The 21,588-nt window shown below is 36.3% G+C and overlaps 1 protein-coding gene and 2 long non-coding RNA genes across 3 annotated transcripts; all 3 read right to left on the bottom strand.

The window, feature by feature from the left end:
- Positions 1–232: 232 nt before the first annotated feature.
- LOC130460126 (uncharacterized) lies at positions 233–5,228 on the bottom strand. Its single transcript, XR_008920070.1, has 3 exons — positions 4,866–5,228; positions 4,104–4,460; positions 233–3,848 (listed from the first exon to the last, which is right to left on the bottom strand). It is a non-coding gene; the product is annotated as an uncharacterized lncRNA (long non-coding RNA).
- A 912-nt stretch (positions 5,229–6,140) lies between these two features.
- On the bottom strand, positions 6,141–8,115 carry LOC130460127 (uncharacterized). Its single transcript, XR_008920071.1, has 2 exons — positions 6,708–8,115; positions 6,141–6,521 (listed from the first exon to the last, which is right to left on the bottom strand). It is a non-coding gene; the product is annotated as an uncharacterized lncRNA (long non-coding RNA).
- Positions 8,116–12,563: 4,448 nt separating this feature from the next.
- LOC110805123 (ALBINO3-like protein 2, chloroplastic) lies at positions 12,564–20,735 on the bottom strand. Its single transcript, XM_022010745.2, has 14 exons — positions 20,213–20,735; positions 19,684–19,790; positions 18,757–18,884; positions 18,603–18,674; positions 18,193–18,294; positions 16,711–16,770; positions 16,502–16,567; positions 15,506–15,553; positions 14,274–14,444; positions 14,046–14,101; positions 13,847–13,964; positions 13,627–13,713; positions 13,139–13,248; positions 12,564–13,041 (listed from the first exon to the last, which is right to left on the bottom strand). The coding sequence occupies exons 1-14, from the start codon at positions 20,575–20,577 to the stop codon at positions 12,885–12,887; spliced, it is 1,647 nt and encodes a 548-aa protein (XP_021866437.2). The 5' UTR covers positions 20,578–20,735; the 3' UTR covers positions 12,564–12,884.
- Positions 20,736–21,588: the final 853 nt, after the last annotated feature.

Consider the following 21,588-nt stretch of genomic DNA (forward strand, 5'->3'; position numbering starts at 1 on the left):
AAATAGAGTGGCAGCAAATGAATGGTATTGATTTTCGGCGTTTAAAAACGCCTCAAATCAATCATTCATTTGCGGCGTAATTAAGGAAAAACGCCTCAAAATAGTTAAATTGTATGGCGGCGTTTCTACCTGAACGCCTCAAACTTTGGTATTATACGCCGCGAATTAATAATATATTTTTTTTAATAAATAATATATTTTTTGTATACTCAACAATCCCAAAAATGTAGAATCTGTACTTACGCCACATTTATACAACGTTCAAAAGTGTCATCAACCACCAATAACTTCCAAGACACTTTGATTTTTACATGTAAGTTAACCATCATATATATGTTTACAAAAACAAACCACCTAAATAGTTTCAAGTCGATAATAACTATATCTTTTACACTTCATACGTTACAAATTTGCACCAAAAATATAATAAGGCAATTATATATGATTTGAATAGAAGGAAACATCCACAAAAAGAGATCTATGAAGCGTTAGTTATTTACACACAATGTTCGGTGAAGTATGATGCCCATTTGTCTCGTATTTCATCAATTTGCTCATCGGTGAAAGAATCTCCACTTAGTGACGTGCAAACCTAACAAAATAATATATATCATAAGATAAGTTATCTTCGGTTAGATTATCTAAAAAGTTGTTGTCTCCTAGGTCCTCGAACCATGGAAATAATAGTCTTTGAATAGGGATGATGAAAGAGTTCAAAATCAGAAGCATATATTCAACCGCAAGAAAAAACCTAGCCCTTAACACATGCGCACACCAAAGAGGAATAACCCAATAAAAGAATAACTTTAATCTTCACATGGGTAAGAATGGAAGGGCAAAGCCCTTAGAATCAAGAACCCTGACAACATGACAACAACAATATTCATGACAATAAAGGAAACAAAAACCGTGTGTCTTTCCATCAATAAAACTTAGTCACAAAAATTACAATTTTGACTTAATATAAACGTCAACGGGGAAGTAAAAAATCATAGTCAGCAAGCTTATCATGAATTAAAAAGCTGATTGCGACAAATAAGACCATAGATGGTAGCAAATTAGACCATTTGCGAACTAAAACTGTAGTAAGTATGACTCTTTAATTCATACTACAATCATTGATTAAATAGCTGGTATATGATGTTGGCCAAGAGGGTATATGCTGGTAGGAAGCTTAGTATTTATGTAATACATAAGACTCATATAATTTGGCCGATAGCAAAGGGTATAAATTTTGAAATCAGGACGTTAGCAAAGAAAACTCATCAAATTACACTGACATCAGTTTGGACGGTAGCAGACAGTAACAGAGGTGACCATGTACCCATGGGTGATTATTTAGTCTAGATTTAAGACAACCTTTTTGTTGTTGGCCTCATATGATGGTATAATGCTGGTGATACTAAATCAAGTCATACCTCTTCTAAAACATCATCATATACTAAGCATAAACTTGCCGCTTAGATTAGGCTAGTAGCAAATTAGCTACGGAGTAACAATTAACAAGTAATCTAGAATTTATTGGGCTATGGAGACAGTGAGTCAGCAATAAATCATATGGTATACTGATAACTCTATAGGCTGGTAAGAGTTTCATGCCGACAGAGGTGTTTAGACTAAGTGTGTAAACTGACAGAGAAATAGAGAATGATCGGGCAAGTATGACACTTAAATCGCAGCCTACCACATAAAAAGAATTACCAATGAAGCATATTTAAAGAATCAACAAATCCATTAATACAATAAAATCAACCAGACCACCGCATCTAGATACTATAACCAGACCACCGCATCTAGATACTATAACCAGACCATCGCATCTAGATACTATAAGAAATCAAACTGAAATTCACATTTAGAAACTATGAAAAATAACAATACTACAATCACGTAGCATCAAGTGTTGGTATGACATTTCGAGGCTGGTATGGAGTAGGATTTAGCCCTTTGGAGCTGGTAAGATAAAAGCCTAAGTCTACACAAGTAGGTAGAAAATCTAGGGGATGCTGGTAGCAATGACGCCGTCATGGCATGGTGATTGACTTGTAGGTTATGCAGACAACGAGCTGATAGTAAATCAGATGGTATGGGTATGTCTAAACTTTATACCAACATAGTCTTCCTCCTAAATTCATAACACTGCTGGTAACAATAAATTAATAAAAGGCGTAAATACTAATAGAATTTTAGGCTGGTTATACATGTTGCAAGTTGGAAGTTTATACTGTATAAGCTGACATCAAATTATACAAGCTTTTAATCTACAAATCAAACAGACCAAGCCACCAACCAATCCTTAGTTTATCCAGGTTGTGAGCATAAACACTCTCATAGTCATATTTCAATTTAAAAATCCAACCAGTAAATTAATCCCTAGTTCACCAACCTAACCTTCTAACAAAAGAAGAACTCCACTTCTTTGCCAAATGGCCCAAAATTACCCTTATTCAAAGTCAGATATATGGCCGGTAAAGAATTAGTGAATTACTAGGCCGGAACAATTAAAACACTTGTCCCAAACGAGAATTACTAGGCCATATATCAACAAAGTTCATACCATCAAATTGTAAATTGCCAAACAATGCGAATCATTTGTGCTAGAATCATTTACCAACCATATGAAGGGGCATACCAATTACCAACCATTGGGATTGATACAAATCATTAATTAATTAATTAATTAATTAAACAAAATAGCCGACAATGAACTAGCTGGTATCACTGTCAAACGGCATGAGGTTGGCTGACAACAAGTTGAAACTAGCAGATAGAAAATTAAGAGATGTTCACCCGGCTTGCGAAACTTATATTGGTAGCAGATAAGAATGTCTGTATGCGGCATTACCGTAGGATTTCCAAAAGATATAACTAACCGCTTGCTAATAATTCCTTGCTTATTTGTGACAATTTATGCACACACATCATCACAACAAGTACTTTACAGACAGAGCCAAGAACGAATTAGAGGGTATAATGTGACTATCAGACTATGAGTTATGGACTTTCTAATCAGGCCGGTAGCAAATTAGATAATAATTAATCATTTGTTAATAATTCGTTGCTTAAACTTTTTCTTTAACATCAACTTTACATAAACCAGGTAGTTTCAGACTACCCTGGTAACAAAACAATCGGCAATAAGTCAGGTAATCTTAGCCGGTAATAATACAGTCGGCAATGAACCAGGTCATTTCAGTCGGCAATTAACCCAGAAATCAATAAATCCGTCTTATTAACACTTACAGTATGACAGAGAGATTATGACTTAGACTTTGAAGACTCGATGGAACATGTTAAAAACATAACAATTGTGCTTTAGCAAACACACAATGTGCACCATTTTAACTTGTAAAATCATAAACTTATTAGGCACTTATTAATTTCGCCCGGCAAATGGCCATTAATTAGCTTGCTCAAACTAAATGCCTACTGGTGCACAGCTGCACACTGATGGCAGGTTGGCTATGGAGTAATAAAATTATAATTAAAGCTATGTCACAAAGAAAATACACACAGACATCATAACGAGAATCTTGCGGAAAGTGCAGTCGGCAATTAATCGGGTAATTTTAATCATGTATGAGCATTGAATTAAAACATCTTAATCGCATAAATAAGGAGAAAGAAATCTTAGCTTTGGTGTCGGTGTTTTGGTGTCACCGCTGTTACCGTAGCTATTCAGCAGCTATTTAATCGGCAATTGATGGTTATGGAAATTCAGCACTTATTCGGCAATTGGTATTGCTTCCAGAATCAGCTAGCTGTTGTTCTGGGCCGGTGTTGCTTCCAGAAATATCCTATCGGCCAGTGCTACCGCCATCATCGACTAGCCGGTCTAGAAAGGTTAACTGTTGGTAACAGCCCATCAAGTAAATTTGAAGCAATTACAACTAAAAAAAAAAAACTTCAATAAAAAAAGGGGGGCTATTTTTCGATGAAAATACACTTGAATTTTACACCCAATTGATCAAGAACACCCTAATTCAAACAACCCATCAGTCCAATTCGCACGCAAGCATTATAACTATAAAGCAAAACTTTCAATTAAAAAGAGGGTTATTATGAAAGAAATTATACTTGAATTATCAAAAAACCAATCATACCCATAAATAACACCAGTTCGTGTACTCTGTAATGACCGTTTGAACTCCCACATCCTCCAGATTCGCCGCTGCTGGAACTTCTATTAAGAAGGTAAGTGGTATGGTTCCTAGCGAAACATTCATTGTTCTTCGAAATTTACATGTCATTGAATTACTCCAATAATTAATTAACTAATTCGTTAATAAAATAGAAGATACTTACTAAAAAATTCAATCAGATTAGTTGATAGTTAGATACCACTTGTTGATTTTTGAGTGGGGATGTGATCAATGGGGACGCATCAATACATCATGCCTCTTTATTCTTGACTGGAGATGAGTTTAATGATTTCATGGGGATGAATTGCTTTAATGAACCTGAATTTGATTGGATTAGTGGTAATGGCCACAAATCAAACATGGGTTTTCTCTCTCCCTCTTTCTCATACTGGCTATTATGATTATCAACCCAAATTAGCAATACCACAAAATTCACAAGGGGGAAAAAACAAATTTCACAAAAGCAATTACGAAATTAGATGAATTTTAAAGACAATTAGTTCTATAATTACCACAATTTCGTCCAAATGCCAAAAGAACAATGAAAATTACACAAACCCTAGAAATTAAAACACATAATTACAAAGAAAAATAATCCAATAATTCAGAAATAATTCAGAAATAATTCATGTAAATCGAAAGATGAAAGAGATAGAATAACGTAATTGAATAGAAAAAACGGCAAGAAGGAGAAATGACTGAAGGAGTAGGAGCGAAACTTACCTAGACTAAGCCCAGCGGCCGGAGAACTTGACACAATGGTGTCAGTCACCCGAAAACTTGAACCAACCCCGTGAATCAACGATTTTAGATAGTTTCTCTGATTTTCACATAATTTCAGTACATCATAGACGAGTGTGAAGAGTTTTGTGATTCGCAGTCGAGATGAGTCGATCTGTACCCTTTAGTGAGACGACGGTGGTGGAGATCTGTCCCAAAATCTATTAAAGAGGAGATACTTGGTGGTGAAGAAGAATGAAAGAAGAAGGGAGAAGGGAGAAGGATACAGACACTCAAAAACGGGCATGAAGAAGACAACTGAAGGATAGGAAAGGAAAGGCAAGGGTTACCTTATTAGTTGGCGGCGTAAATATCATTAAACGCCGCTGATTAATAATCACCATGGATTAATGGTGTTATAACGCCGCCAATTAATTATTTGTCGTTTAATTGGAGGCGTTATCAAATAAACGGCGCTAGCGTGTAGTCGCAAATCAATATTTTTCTACTAGTGATTACTTGACTAATTGAATTTCAGGTTTAACTAATTAGTTTCATTGCTTTAACTAAATCGTTTCATTGCTTAACTAATTAGTTCCATAACTTAACTAATTGAATTTCAAACTTAACTAATTGGTTCAATTGCTTAACTAATTGAATTCCGGGTTTAACTAATTGGTTTCATTGCTTTAACTAAATCGTTCAATTGCTTAACTAATTGGTTGCATTGCTTAACTATTAGGTTCCATTACTTGACTAATTGAATTCCAGGTTTAACTAATTAGTTCTGTGCTTAACTAATTGGTTCCATTGCTTCACTGACTAGTTCCATTGTTTAACTAATTGGTTTCGTAGCTTAAATAATTGAATTTCAAGCTCAACTAATTAATTTCATTGTTTAACTAATTGATTTCTTTGCTTAACTAATTGAATTTTCGGCTTAACAAATTTATATCTGTAAACTTATTAGTTTGACCACTTAACTAATTGGTCTAATTGCTTAACTAATTGGCTTTGATGCTTAACTAATTTGTTCGATTGCTTAACTAATTGAATTTCATATTAAATTAAATGAATTTCACGAAATCATAACTAAAACTCAAAAAACTTAACTAAAATCCAGAAATTTAATCTTAACTAAAAAGAATAACTAAAAAATATAACAAATATGTAACTAAAATAAATTTATTCATAACTAAAACCTATTTAATCATGACTATTATAAATGAACAAAATTGTTAAAATATAAATTTGGATATTAATTACATTTCTTTGCAATTTTAAAATACAATGTATTACTAAACCATTTGATTTATTAACTAAATATAACCAAACTATAACTAAAACAAATCTGTAACTACAACAAAGTAGATCCTTAACAACAACGACCACCAACAACAGTTGTTAGGACTTGTGCGGCCTCTGCAGCATTGTTCCTTCGCATTGCTGCCACCGCCACAGCCGCCACCGGGGAATCATAGCCACAAGCACAACCACCACAAGAACATTTACAGGTCTGATATATGTCAAATTAGAAATGAAGGAAAATCAGAGCACATAACAGCAAACAATGGCGGCTCTGAATCTTCACGCCGACGACCTCTCCTTCATCTCTCGCTGCTCGCCGGCGAGGATCTGATTCTTTCCTTCGCTGGAACCCTAATTTCTCGCCGGAATTTAATAAAAAGAATCAAAAAACAAAAACCTAAAATGAAAATCCAAATAAAAACTCAATCCTAATAATTTCAAAGAAATAAATCGAAATCTCTAGCATTCAAATAGGAGTAATAATGTTAGAAAATCAGACTTGTTTTGAAGGCGGAGATCCAGTGGTTGCAGACTTACGAGCATCCTTTGTGGTGAGCGAAGACCTACATTACCGCCGCAATCGACAACGCCGCCACCTTCCTCACCGCTGCTTCGTAAGCCTTAATTATTGCATCAATGAAATCCACCACAAATCTTGCTCTCATTCGCGTATGAGCCCCCACCACAAGCCAATCACAAACCACCAGAAAACAAAATCGAAGGTGAATCGAAAGAAAATCGAAAGAGAAACTTACGAAATCGCAGAAACGAAGATGAAGCAGAGAGGCTGAGTCGGAGATCTGAAGAAATCGAGTAGAATGGCAGTAGAATTGTAGAAGAAGGATCGGCGAAGAATCACAGAGCTTTCTCTCTCCTCAATCCCTGAAATGTGAACAGTGATTTGAAATGGGAAAATTTGCGTAAAAAAAGCTTTTTATAGGACCCAAATAATTCGACCCGCAACCCGGCCAACAAGATTTGGACCGCGAATATAACCCACTACAAGGTGGTCTTACAGGAAAGACCGCCTTATACAAAAGTTTGTAATGATAAATTGACTACCCTTCAATTAGGTTTCCTGCGGTAGTTGTTCTTGCGTGTTTTCATATTGAATATGCAAGGTGTGATCATATCAAACAATATAATATATGGTGTATGGAATAAACGTGTGGTTGGTTATATTAATATGGTATATTGGTGCATGTTTGCCTAATTTCTGATTTGAACAAATTATTGATCGCTGGCGATTATCAAATTGAGTTAATTTGTGGAAGATCCAACCTAACCATACGACTATGAGTCGATCTTTCCAAAACAATGTCAAAAGAATCAGAAGATTCATCGGATCAACGGTTCAAGTTGCAAGGTGGGTGGAGCATGATCCCATGAACATATCGGAAACGTGATGGTTTGTATTGCAAAAGCCTTGGTTAAAGCTAATGTTGATAGTGGGTTAAAAATTAAAAATCTATTGGGGTTACCAATCAGAGGGAGACAATGTTTGGATTAAATCAACCGGGCTGCTCCCTCTTTATAATTCCATAGTTAGGATGGATGTCCGTACTAGTTCCATTTGCAGAGTACAATGGATAAGTTATAGGTATGTCAACTGTTAAGGGTTAAAATTCACCACAACCCACCCGTGGCAAAGAAGACAGGCCACACCCAGGCCGTGGAGTAGGCTGCCACATGACATATTTGCATGAAAATACAAGCAAAATCCGCTTTACAAACATGAGATAAAGTCATTGGTTGAGGAGGGTCAAGTTCGTATATCCGGCCTTTGCATTCCAACAAGTTTGTGCGGTAAAAGGGAAGTTCCTTCCTTTAATTTACCTTTGTATAACTTTAACTTATTCGCATAATTTATTTTATGTGCCCTCTAATGCAAAAGTGGGCAATGTGAGGGTTAAAGCTAAAGTTCGAAGACTAACAAGTGTGTTAGTTGTGATTTTGTGCGTTGGACACTAACAAGGTTGTGCAGGTTCATTATACTTGGACGCGTAGCTAATGTGAATACCTGTTTGCAAAGCTAGCAATAAAAATGAGGATGCTCGTCTACTACTTTGGAGAACACTATCATTAATGATAGTGTATCCATCATGCTTAATGTCAGGGAAGTTTCTTATCTAAACTTTATGTTGGCAAACTCTAACTTATTTACATTATATGTAGATATGTCCCCTCCTTTGATGTGTGGTACATTGTTATCTGATACTTTGTTGGTCAATGTGGGGGTGTGAGTTAATGTTTGAGGCCAATGGGCTAGTTTACTAGCTAGAAACGAGGAGTATGTTGGAAAACGAACATTTAATCATTGATATGCGTAGTTTTATTAAAATAATTTCATGCTATTGGTTTTATTATGAGCATACTTGATGCATATGTGTGTGTTCCTATATGTGGTTGGCTTTGATAAATGTTCATATGCCTTGTGTGAATCTATCATATGTTGTTGCATGGTACACACATTAGTGCTTTAAATGAAACTAAAGTTTCTATTTACTCTTTTTAAGATAAAAGACAAATTGAGACAAATGAATCGGTAAAGGTACGTCCTAACTACATTTGAGTTTGTAGAGGCTTTTTGGTAAGTACCAATTTTCAATTGAGTGACCATTATATTGTTGTATAATGCTATCATATTGTGGGGTTTTATCTAGAAATGGTTTATCTTAACTTGAATATGCTAACATGCTTGAAGCTCTAATATTGTATGATTGATTTATGACTTGATGATGCTTGTTGTGTAAGCATACTTTGAAGGTAATCCTGTAGTGCACAGGTGGAGAGCGTGAAAATAATCCCCATAATTCACCGAAAGGTACAATGGGAAGAGGATCAAACGAGCAGGTTTGAGATGCTCATTGAGTAACAATGATGAGCCTAATATGAAGTTTATGGTCAATATCATTGGATCCTACAAGCTAGTCAAGATGCATACAATTAGAAAGGGCTATTGGATGATGGCTCAATGTGGGGGTAAGTAATTTTATCGCATTTCTTTATACTGTCATTCACTAGTTATTGTATGTGTGAGTTGCCAGGTACAATAAATTAATTGGCAAAGTGAGACACATTCGTGCAATTTAGACACGGAAAAATACAGTTATTTGTGAATGTGATACCTTCCTTGAGTATGTAAGATTAAAGAGAAAATATTCTTTTAGTAAGGTCTTGGCACGAGTTGGTGTCAAACTAGTTAAGGGGAAGGGTTACTAAATCTATGTTGTGTTCAATTTCTACGGAAAACACTTGTTAGGATGAGCTTATGCTCTTAATGAATCTATATCCCGAATTCGGGTGGTTCTATGAGAGAACTTGATGGATTCACCGTTTTGTGTGAGGTTGAGTATTTTACTCTTAATGTATCTAGCCTTATGGTCCCCTAGAATGGGTGGTACTATAAGAAGCCTTGATAGATACACCGCTTTATGATTGGGAAGGTTAATCTTTGTTGCTCTTATGAGTCCATAGTCCTATTGTGTGGATGGTTCTTATTATTGAACTTGGTGGATCGGATTTAAGATGAAAGTATCTAGCCTCAATGAATTCACTTACGAAGTGATTTCATGAGAAGACGTGATAGGTACATTATGCAATTTGCAAGGATGAACAATATGTTCTTAATATATCCATAGCTCCTTTGAGTGGTCCTAATAGAACGGACTTGATGGATATACCGATGGGTAAGGTTGGACGTTTAAAGTTCTTAATGTCTTCATGTCCCTTTTGGGTGGTTTATGTGGTAAAATAGACTTGATGAGACACCTATGTGAGTAAGAGGGGATGGCATCCTTCTATGAAAATCACGTTTGTTGTTTTTCTAATAATACTCACTAGAATCCAAGGGAATGTTGGCCTCGTATGACGTTTCATGCGGTCGCGGAATTTTTCAAGCTTCTAAAGGTGAAGCGTGTGGTGTTAGGTTTCTTCAATAGTCGTAGAGTTCAATCTTCGAATACTTTATTGGTTGTTGAATACCTCGCTCCACTAATATGTTAGTTCAAGTCTTTAGACACTAACATTTATGCGCTAAACCATTCATTTACTGCTCAGATTTCAAGATCTCTTGTCCGTATGCATTAGTGGGGGATTGTTGGTAATTATAATGCAATACGGATCCGTTTAATCATGATAATGCTTGTGGGCCTGTTTCAGTGTTGTCGTGGGTATTGGTTTTGGAGTATTGTTTGAGAGTTGCGGTTTATACCAGATTCCTTATAAATACTCCTTTATTTATTCCAATAAAACACCCTAGAGACACAGATAAACAAAAAAAAACCCTAAACGAATATTATCTTTATGATTTATTGTCCCATAGAGATCTGAGCAGTTCTTGGAGTAATTCCAGCCTTCTAATCGGGGTACAGAGTTGGAAGGTAGCTGTGTAACCCTTGGGGAGCAATCGTCACTGAGAACCTTGTACCGGTGGTGGCGAAATACGCTTCTAGGGCAGGCGTAAAACCCGTCACAGCTTTTGAGATCAATTATTGAGTATTGTGTTTCTTCGATTCTTCCCTATTATTTTATTGTTAATTTCATGGTTTCAACGTATTATTTCCAACATTATAGTACTCCACACTTGTACATTAGTAGAAAGAAGCTTGGAAGCTTCCTAGGCCAAAATCAAGGCTGTGGAATTTTGTCTTGATGACATTGGCAAGTCATTAAGTAAGATTTTATGTAAGCAATCAAGATTATCATTAAGATTTTTTGTAGTTTATGCTTAGAAGCAACAATTTGCTTATGTCCTATCTTGGTCAATGTCTAATTAAGATTTGGAAAAAAAATCAACAGTCACAATTTGACAATTCGCTTTAAAAGGACTGAACTTTTGATTAACTCGAGATCATCTCAAAACAGTCATCACGCATGAGTAACCTTCTCAATAGGTTAGAATTATCTCTTGGGAGAGTAAACGCAATAAAATAGAGAAGTAGTTAATTAGTTGGTAACTAATGCACGCTTAACTGCAATATTAGAATGCAATTAGTTTTGGTTGAGAGAAACACACAACCATGTACTCTATGTAGGCCTACACCATCCGCACATGGACTATTAAATTGCCTTCCCCTTCTTGTCATTCATCTCAACGAGTGTTTCATCTTGTCTCTGCATCTCATTTTTCTTTTCATCATAATTAAAGATGGCACTAGGTCGGACCAGCCCGAGGCACGACATGAACCAGCACGAAAAAAACACAACTTGGCACTAGCACGAAGTCGTAGTCGCCTAGTCGGTAGGCTAGGCTCACGCCACGTACTTTTGGGAAAAAGCACAATAAGACACGACACAGACCGACTTGACAAAACACGTTAAAATTGAGTGAAATAGACTTAGGTACGAAGGCTTGACCCATCCCGACATAAGGGCACGTGGTATTGGGCCGTGCCTAGACTGCTTTTTAAAACTTTTGACTCGGCCCAACACAAACACAAGGCGTTGGCGTTGGCGTGGGCCAGGTACAAGGCACGGGACCTAACACAGGACCAGCCCGGCCACAACCATCTTTGGTCACAACACTAACTTAAAACAGATACAAAGTAATTAATACAATTGGTTAAGAGTAGAAAATGTAGCATAATCATAAAATCTAACAATATATATTATCTTTGTCATTGATCAAAGTAGCAGTGATCTCTTCCAGCTTCGAAGAGAAGCATCTAGCTATGCCGAGGTTTACAGGTAGAAAAAAGCACTAAATCAAATCTTCATCTTGTATCGGGTGCTTCCTGATAAGGACCTCGGGCCATGTCTGTTTCATTACTAGGAAACTCCTTATAGTATACCAACTAGTGTGTGGCTCGGGCGATGCCCCGATTGATACATTGAATAGTTAAAATTTTAGACCTTTCTTAAGCTCAATATTTGATAAAATTCATGTATACCACAAAGGGAAAATCATCCATCAAGTTCGTCAACTGCACAAACAAACTACGTCATTTATCATGAGAAATAATTTTTCAATTGCATCTCTTATCATTTGTATAATTTGTGGAACTAAGTGATTCAAATTAATAAACACCAAATTAGATATATGCAGCCATGAAAGGCATTTCTGTGTTGATGCTTATGAGACTTATGACATCATGTTTATTCATGGTTGTCTTAATTCTTTAATAATTAATTTTTTGCAAAATTAGTTAATAAAAATAAAGTTACATAAAAAATAGTTGTTTTAAACTTCAGGGTAACATTAATTATAAATTAATGTGAAGAGATAAATCACAATTGGTTGTTGGTTAAGATGGTAATGGGAGTGATCATCCACACTTGAGGTCTGGAGTTCGAATCTCATTGTATGTATTGAATTTTGGTTTTCCATGATATGACATATCATTTGGTGAATGAATGATGTGACACCAAGGGAAGAGTACTATGTGACACATAGACATTTTTCTCAACGCCTTTTAATATATTAATATAGATTACAGTTGCACTGTAAGTACAAGCATTGTTAATTGATACAAAAGAACTCTGTTTTGTATGCTCTTGCCATTATTCGTTTTAGACCTCTGTTTTCATTCTGTGCCTACCTACCACATTTCTGAAAAATAAATTACATGTATTTTCCAAATCCCATTTTAGGGTGCAAATTGCAAGTATATATATACAAGTTCAAAACTGCTGAGATTGCTCCCATGATAATAAAACTAATCAGGGAAGAAAATGTTCACCAAAAAATTTTGTATGCTTCTATTAAGGTTAGGCTCAATAGTCAGCTCTCCGGCTGTTGGCAAGATCACCAACAAAATTATCGTTATATTTTTCGAAGTTTTTCCAGTAAATATCATATTGAGGATCAAAGGCGCATGCCATGCGCAAATATTTAGCAGCTTCATCTTTACGACCTTCATTGAGTAAGAAACTGAAAAATCCCAGAAGATAAATATTAACAAGTGTGGTGCAATTGTACTGTTTTGTATCTTCTATATCACAACACGAGTAATAATCAGTTAACCAACCTGGCAAAACACATTATTCCCTCGTAATAACGAGCCTTTCCAATAGGTTCCTCTGGCACTTCGATGTCCCTTAAACTTTCATAGTGTGCAAAAGACTCAGCTATTTTACCCTGAAAATAATAGCATAACAACAGCAGACCACCAAAATTTAGTACGAACACTTGACAATGCAGGTTTGCAGAAGCAAAATAGATGAATGACATTTTTCAACGGGATCAAAAGTCAGATTCGAAAAAACTGCATATATAACCCAAACTTAGTTGAAAAGGTCTTTCTGAGTTACCAATCTTATTCACTATCTAGTGTCATCATACAACTCTCAGCTCTTTGTTAGGCTAAGTTATAATCCGTGCTTCCACGTAGCGTATGCCTCATTTCATTTTTATAGTAGACCGAACACCCTGTTATTGATTTGTTGGTTTCGTTCTCTTTGATATGTTATGCAGCTAATAAGCAACAATGAAAGTATGCATAATATGCAGATGTACCTGCCGATAATAAGCAGCTCCAGCTAACATGTATGCTTGAATGAGAAGATCAACTGTCTCAGCAGCAGTTGGTTTCCCAAGAGAGATCTACGACAAGAAGGAAGACAAATAAGGAAAAAGAGAGTGGCAATGTTTTCAAGATTGCAACTGTAATAGTTACACAGGGCATACTCATTAAGAATTGGATTGAAAACATAACATGGATCATGCAAAATCAAACCTTTGAAATAGCACATTCTAAGCATTCAACGGCTTCTTCATAGTCATTCTGTTGTAGCTTAATCTGTCCCATTACAATCAAAGCTGAATAACACTCTGGATCTTTGTCAAGTGCCACTCTATTCCAAAAGGTAGTTCAGATAAGCAACCAGAGAGATGAAATGAGGCCAATCAAAGGCAACAATTGATATTGATATTACCTTAGCAGCGGAAGCGCTTTATCCATTCTTTCCGCATTCAAGTAGGAAACTGATTGCTGTTGAAAATTGCAATATTGAAAAAGAGAAGAAATTATTCTACAAGAATTGCCAAAAGTTCATGAAACATTAAATTTTGGTTATCTTCAAGAGAAGTGAACTACTATGTAACTCAGTCATATAATAGGGAATTAGGGATGCTCTGAAGGATTGATGATGATTTCCACTCACATCAACAAGTTGTAGAGGTGTTAAGTCGAAAACAGAGACTAGTCCACGTTTTTTAGGAGCATCAGGAAGTGCTGATCCGCTTACACTCCTTTCTTGTTCAATAGCCTTATTTACAGCCTGGTTGGATAATCCCCACTTTTGGCGAATAGCAGGGTTTTGAAGACAGAGTTGCTGTATCATTTAATGCACAAAAAAGTGATCAATGTTTCAGAGAATTGTTTGTAGACCTACGCACTTAAAATAATTCACAAGACATGTTCATATAGACGTGGACTCGTGCTAACAAAAAAGGAGAATAAAAAAAAAGCACCTCATTTCATGGTAACGAGTGAAGCTAAATGCTCAGTCTTTGTCTCCACTACCAATGGGCTCCCCCACCCACCTAAAAAACCCAATGTAAACAGAAAAACCTAAAAATAAAAGCAAATGATTCTATGTCTATAACCTTCTTTTTCATTTTACACTACTTGGATAGTTGGAGAGTATGTTTGTCAGTGTGTTTGGGTGTTGGGGGGGTGGGGTGCAGACGCCAGTAAGGACATTAAGGCTGACTTATCAAGAAAACAAGTAAAAGTGAAAGTAAAGAGACAAAATCATTCAAGTTAAACTGGAGACAAGACATTTCAGACAAAACAAGCATACACTCTGAAGCATGACTTTGAACTTTGAACCCATTTCAGAAGATAACAAACAACTCCAATACCAGAATTATCAAACACCCAGTCATCAGCTCTTACTACGAATCATGGAGTGGAAAACAATTCAAGAAGAATACGCTACAAGAGTCCAAGGTGGAGCCAATACAAAATCCCTCCGCCATTCTCTTAAAAGTATTTAAGTCAACCTTATGCATTTATGTAAGGCAAGGATCAATTCTTGTACACCATTGATTTATTGACAAAAAAGCAAATATATGCACTTGAATACATATCCGAAATTAATGTTGTACAACCTATAAGATCAAAGTGAGGCCAGTAAAAAGAACTACAAAGCAAGACCAAGTAATGCGCAACTTAGTTACTAGAATCCAAAATCTGCCGAAATTCAAAAACATAAATGATCTTATAGGGTTCTTTCCTTTACTTTCTAGAACTTTCGTTTTCTCCTCTATTTGAGAAGTAGGAACTAGGAAGTGGGTGGACACGAAAACAAGTAACATATCACAGTTCAAAGCTACAAGCCTACACGTTCTCATAGTTTACTTCTCCAATAGAAACAAAGCACATACTGACCTGAATGAGGGTTAGAGAGCTGTTGGTCGCCCAATAGACAAGACTTCCCTGACAAAACAATTTACAAGGTCAAGCAGTAGTATAAAAACAGGATGTAAACGTTACAGAGGTTTGATATGCTATGATAAACAAGGAATGGAAGACTTAGCCAGCACAAGTCACAACCAAAGTACCACATTTTCCATTTTCGAAAACACATAATCATGGTGTAATACTCTCACAATTTTTATGCAATGATGCCAATAAATGACTTCTGCACAAAAATAAATGAGTGATTCGAAATTAACAAGTCTAAAATAGCCTTCAGCAGTTCAGCTAATAAAAAATCCTTCACTTTCCTCTCTTCTAAAGAGGGATGGATGGGAGGAAATCATCTTCTTCGCTAACTGTTCTCTCTTCTAGACTCTCCCTTGGCTGGGGGTTGTGCCCTCCTGCCTTTTGACGTTTTGATTGCACTCGAATCTAGATCGACTGCCGAAAAATAATTCTCCACACACTGGGAGGTGCCAGACTTACTTTACCGGCTCAAATGGTGCACTTTCCAAAATAGACAATGTAAAATTGTTACCTTCTCTAGTTATTCCCTTTGGCCTTTATCATATAATTTGGACTTCCAATAAAAGGAAACATATTTTATAAAATAGGACTAAGGCAGAAGAAGAGAACCAAAACACAGAATAGCAGAATATTGCACAATGTAATGGCCACTAAGGGTCCTTCACCCTTCTATAACCCATGCCCAGTATTTCATATCAAAGATAGAGTTCCATTGGTGTGACTGTAATTGGTCATATAAAACTAACCCGCCACCTTCACTTGAAAGTTATTGGAGAATGTATGAATATACTAGATTCAGTAGGAATCAGGAAAAGAATGCTGATGCCAAATAAATTGCCATCAGCAAGAAGCCATGATAGTAATGAAGCACCAAAATCAATGATGTCATCAATACATGTAATAAACCTAATGAAGTAGTAGTAGTAGTAGTAAAATTACCTGGGGTATATGAAATCCTATAAATAGCATAGGCAATGTTAGAAATTCCAAGTACTTCTTGTACAACTGCAGGGAAAGAAAAGGGGAAACAAATAAAGGGATATACAACAATTCTGAGAATTCCCCTCCAATAAAGCATCCTGCAGTTTCCTAAAGTTCTAAAGAAGACAATACAACACATTAAATATCAATAAGTTTTGTCCACTCACTTTGGCTAAAAACTGAAACGTTCCTTTCCCTTCTGCAGCTAAAGAGGACCTAAAAGTAATCTGGCAAACCAAGTAAAAGGGCTCATAATGCATTTCAATAACTAGAAAAAATCATAAAAAATATATTTTGCGAAAAAAAAGAACGAATTTAAATCAGTGGCAATAGCTTGAAAAAGCTACCTTACATTAATCAGATTCATGAGTAACAGTATCGTATATTCAGGCAATTTAGTCAGAAAGTTCATAATATCCCAAAGTTCAGTCACAATCTTACTGTTACAGGTCTTAAAGTTGCATGCAACAACAATGCTCTTAATTTATCTTCGAAAGATGCACCTCAGCTCTACAAAGCATGAGTTCGAAAATATCATCCATATATAAGCAGAAGAGAAATATGCTCATATGCTAGTCTAGCTTTTTTCAATCTAGCTGCTCTAAACAGCAACGGGTATGACAAACCCTGAACAGAAAATGCATAGCTCAACCAGGAACGGATACTTGCCGAATATTTTTATTAAACACCTTAAATTTTGAATGGAGATGAATCGAAGATCAGATATTCAGAAAATAATACAGAGTTTGAATAACTTGACTTACGCATGTCTGATTCTTGACAATAGAATCCAAATCAAGGTCACTACCTAATCAACATACCAAGATCTCATTTCCTAGTTTTTCTTTCCCATTCAATAAAAAAAAGCAAGAAAACACGAGAGTTCTAAGATGGAAGCCTAATTTAATTCGGTGCTTTCAGAAAAAGACTTCACTAATTTCTTAAGAAAAATATGAGATAGAGGCCAAGCAAGCCAGCCGTTTTAAACAGGGACCAGTGACGTAGAAAGACCATATTCTGATTAATCAGATGCAAGAGACTAATAGGTCATTGATCACCGATTTTCTGGAACCCAGGCTTGACTCACAAGGGGGAGATCAAGTCTGAAAGCAGACTGCACTAAGATAAGATTTAGACTTTAGATATCTGCCTAAACAATTCACTGAGCATACATGAAAAGAACAAAAAGAGACCACGACATCATCTCACCCAAAATGTACCCAAGGTTATTCCACGAGAAGACCAGGAACTCAAGAATGTCTAGCATGCCTGGACTAAAAAGCAGTATACCGAACAGTTCTACTCCAGAAAAACCAACCAGGATGCAAAATGCAAGAATAACAGTCGTGCTATTTGCAATAAGCTAAACTTCGCTTGGAGAGGAAGCATCTCAACTCTCAAGTATACAGTCTTTCTGATAATCCAGATATTAACACACCACAAGCACTAAGCTGAAAATGGGGACACAACAACCAGCTAAAAATGGGGACACAACATCGTACTTGCTTTCATATGTAAAACCAAGGAGAATAACTTCAATATGTTCTTTAGATTTCTATGTAAAACCACGGAGAATAACTTCAATATGTTCTTCAGAGTTTAGACTCTGATATAATATTAGCACGAATGAAGGGGAGAAATTCTGGTACCTGGATATTACAAAAATGCAAACTAGCTATGAGTACTGGAAAGATGGGCCCATAAAGACCACTTGGTACTTCAGAAAGATTTTGAAACCATAAGATTCCCCCCTGCAAAGAATCAAAATTTACACTTACTGAGCAGCAAGTAAAAAAAAAGTACAACCTATAGAATGTATACTATATGACAACTGCGGTAAGAACAAAAAACAGCAGGTTTCTGAGCGCCACTGGAATCAAGTATCAACCATCCAAGAGCTGAACATCAAGAAATAAATCGATAAAATATTGATCTCTACTCTCTCATTTATGAGCATTTATGCTACCGCCACTTTTAGACCTTGGAATAGCAAATGAGAATAAAGGCAGTGAATTCATGTGAAGGAGTATCATAGAACACAAAGTTACCAGTGCCTTACAGTATCAAATCCTGGATACTGATCCAATGACATTCTCCGGATACTAGCCATCCACAAGATGAAGCATGGGACCTGTAGACCAATGCAATGCAGGCAAAGGTGTCAAATCCTAAAAGGCAAAAAATAACTATAGCATAATGACTTTTCAGCTGACCTGGACTGTAAATGATGCCAGAAACCATAAAAACGAAGGGCACCCAAGCGCTCGCCTTTCCCTAGAAAAATGAGAGAATTGGTCGACGTAACGTCTTCCTGAGAAAGGTGGCGGGAATGGAGGAGGCACTTCAATATTTCCACATGGCAACAATATCAGTATGAAACGTTTGGCATGGTGATCAAGTGAAAATATTTCAAGTACATACAGGTAAGCGTAAGACACCAAATAATTCAAGTAATATTTATCCATAGTACTGATTTTTCCGCGCAGAAACCAAAAAAAATAGTTATGAACTTCCCCATAATTGATTGAAGAAAATCCCTAAAAAGGGACCCATGGACAAACATTCAGTAGTCATCTGTGACTCATTTTTCTAAGGGAGCTTGTTCATATTACATTGAGCACTAACTACTAAGTATACAATTAGTACTTATAATCCCCAAGACGGCAGTCTCACTAAATAACCTCACTTCAAATATAATTGTTGTGAGTTGTGCCATAGCAAGCCAAACTACAAGCTATTTGTCAGGACAATGTCAACGATGGAAACAATGCCATATGAACCAAAAGAAGACACTCATTGGTCAAACACTCCACCTATCTGACGTTAATTGGACTCAATAACTATTTCAGGATGTTTGAAAATAATAGTCCACTTTGTCCAGCAAGATAATAGACGTATAGATAAGAGAGTTCCCGCTTCCTATTGATCCTTGCTGTCAATATATCATTAGACTGGAATCAGATTTAATGTAGAAGCCATTTAAAATATGAATTCTACAACAGTTACAAGTTCAAAGACCACTTAGAAAATCAAATTAATCTATTTTAACTTAATCAAGTTGCTTTTGACAAAAAAAATCTAGAGCTAAACTACATATATGCTATATATGATGGTCGATGCCAGAGGTATTGAAAGCCTACATTTCGGGAACACCTCCCCAATCTTTTTCAACTTGCGAAGCTGCAACAGTATCAACGGAAATAATGTAATCCTCATAGCCACAGTTGATGAGGCAATTACTATCCACCTACCAAAATCCCAAAATAATAAAAATTAAACAACAATCGAATTTTAAACATAAACCCAATGTTCTTTTGGTGTCAATACAACCTACAACAAACATGATTTTATTACACACAATCACGCCCGAAAAGAAACAAGAACATCAACCAATAGTCATCATGAAAAGAAAAATTGCATCTCCTAACAACTCACATTAATCAAATTCTTACCATGAAGACCTTAATACATCAAACATATGCTTGATTTTATCACAGATTAAAGTTTTGAACTTCCACAATGTAAAACCAATTAACATAAATTTCATTCTTCTACAAATTGAACAACATCAGCCAGTGTTTATCAATAAAACGGACAGTATAACATTAGAAACAAATTAAAGCTGAAATTTTTAATCTTTAAATCACAAATATTAAAGAAATGAATTACCAAGGAAGACCAGTGACGTCATGGAAACCATCAAGCAAGGACACTAAATAACGAATCGGAAGAATAGAATCATCTAGAAGGCTGTTAATAGCGTCGGAAACCTGAGAACCGTCGAGAAACCCTAGGTTTCGGAGCTCAGATTCAGTAACTGAGTTGAGCTGGTGAGTGAAGTCTGTGTCGGATGGCTGAGAGGAGAAGTAACGAAACGGCGTCGTTGAGGGAGAGAAGAAGGGGGGAGTGTGATTGGAGGTGGGCGGAGATCGCGGAGAAGGGTACGGCGAGGAGGGAGGAGAAAGAAAGAATGGGCGGAGGAATGAGAGTTGAGAGCGACGGAGGTGGGCGGAAATGAGCCGCGATGTTGCCATTGATGGCGGCGGGATTGTAAAATAAAACCGGTTCGGTGGTTTTAGTCAATTTTTAACCGTGCATACGAAATGGGCTATGTCAAGATTACCATTTCCGGCTATACAAAGAAATGAAAAATAAAATTGGCGCAAGATATTTCTTTTTGGAACCAAATCATGGTGTGTGTTTTTTTTTTTTTTTTTTTTGGCAAATTCGACCTTTTATAGCCAAATTTTACTAGAAAGGATCATATGTAATTTTTTTATGAAGTCATACCTTAATATAATTTTTTTTTTTGCCGAAAGACAACCAAAGACGGATGTAACGACATCAAGAACGAGACGGCGGTCAATCGATAGCTATTACCTGACGTTTTCGACCCGTTGACTTGCACGTGATCAACACGTGCGGCTTTACTTTGCTAACCACACCCGTTTTCTCCCCTCTGTTCTTCCTCCCCAAACCCAGAAACATTCGGGGAAAAAAAGAATTCCTCTTACATTGTGGATTTTTTTTTTTTTCTGTAATCACTCAATCCCTATCATAATTCGACGCTTCTCGGGAAGAATTGAGTAAGATTGTGTTGTAATTTTGTGGATTTTTAATGTCGAAAAATTAGGGTTTTTTCCCCATTCTGTAAATTCAATTGAATTGGATGTTCTTTAAAGTCAATTATTCGATCATGAAAGGTGTATCAAATCCATCGAGTGGGCGTTTCACCCTTGATCTTGTTCCTTGCGGTGTTCCAAGACTTTTCACTTGGGATGGTGATAAGCCTTATTGGCGATCTGGCATATGGAACGGTAACATTTTCTTTGGAATGTCGTATTCGTATTCAGATGTTGTCACTGGATTTAGTATCATCAATGCACAAAGGTACCATTTCCATTTTATACTTTATAGAAAATAAATCACTATTGGAACATTTAGTGTTGACATATGATGGAAATTTGCACCAAGAATTATGGAATAGCAGCAGGAGGAAATGGGAGATTTCGTGGTAGTTCTTAGAGTCTGAGTATGACGTTTAT

Source organism: Spinacia oleracea, chromosome 4 (assembly GCF_020520425.1).
Source record: "Spinacia oleracea cultivar Varoflay chromosome 4, BTI_SOV_V1, whole genome shotgun sequence".
Lineage (NCBI taxonomy): Eukaryota > Viridiplantae > Streptophyta > Magnoliopsida > Caryophyllales > Amaranthaceae > Spinacia > Spinacia oleracea.

Bases quoted from the DNA above. Each gene is read 5' to 3' on its own strand.
- LOC110805123 (XM_022010745.2), bottom strand. From the start codon at position 20,577: ATGGCAACATCGCGGCTCATTTCCGCCCACCTCCGTCGCTCTCAACTC. The intron at 14,102-14,273 runs GTGAGTGGAAAT...AATTTTCAACAG, and splicing joins CACCTCTACAACTTGTTGAT to CAATCAGTTTCCTACTTGAA. The intron at 13,042-13,138 runs GTTGGTTAACTG...GGGATTTTTCAG, and splicing joins GGAATAATGTGTTTTGCCAG to TTTCTTACTCAATGAAGGTC.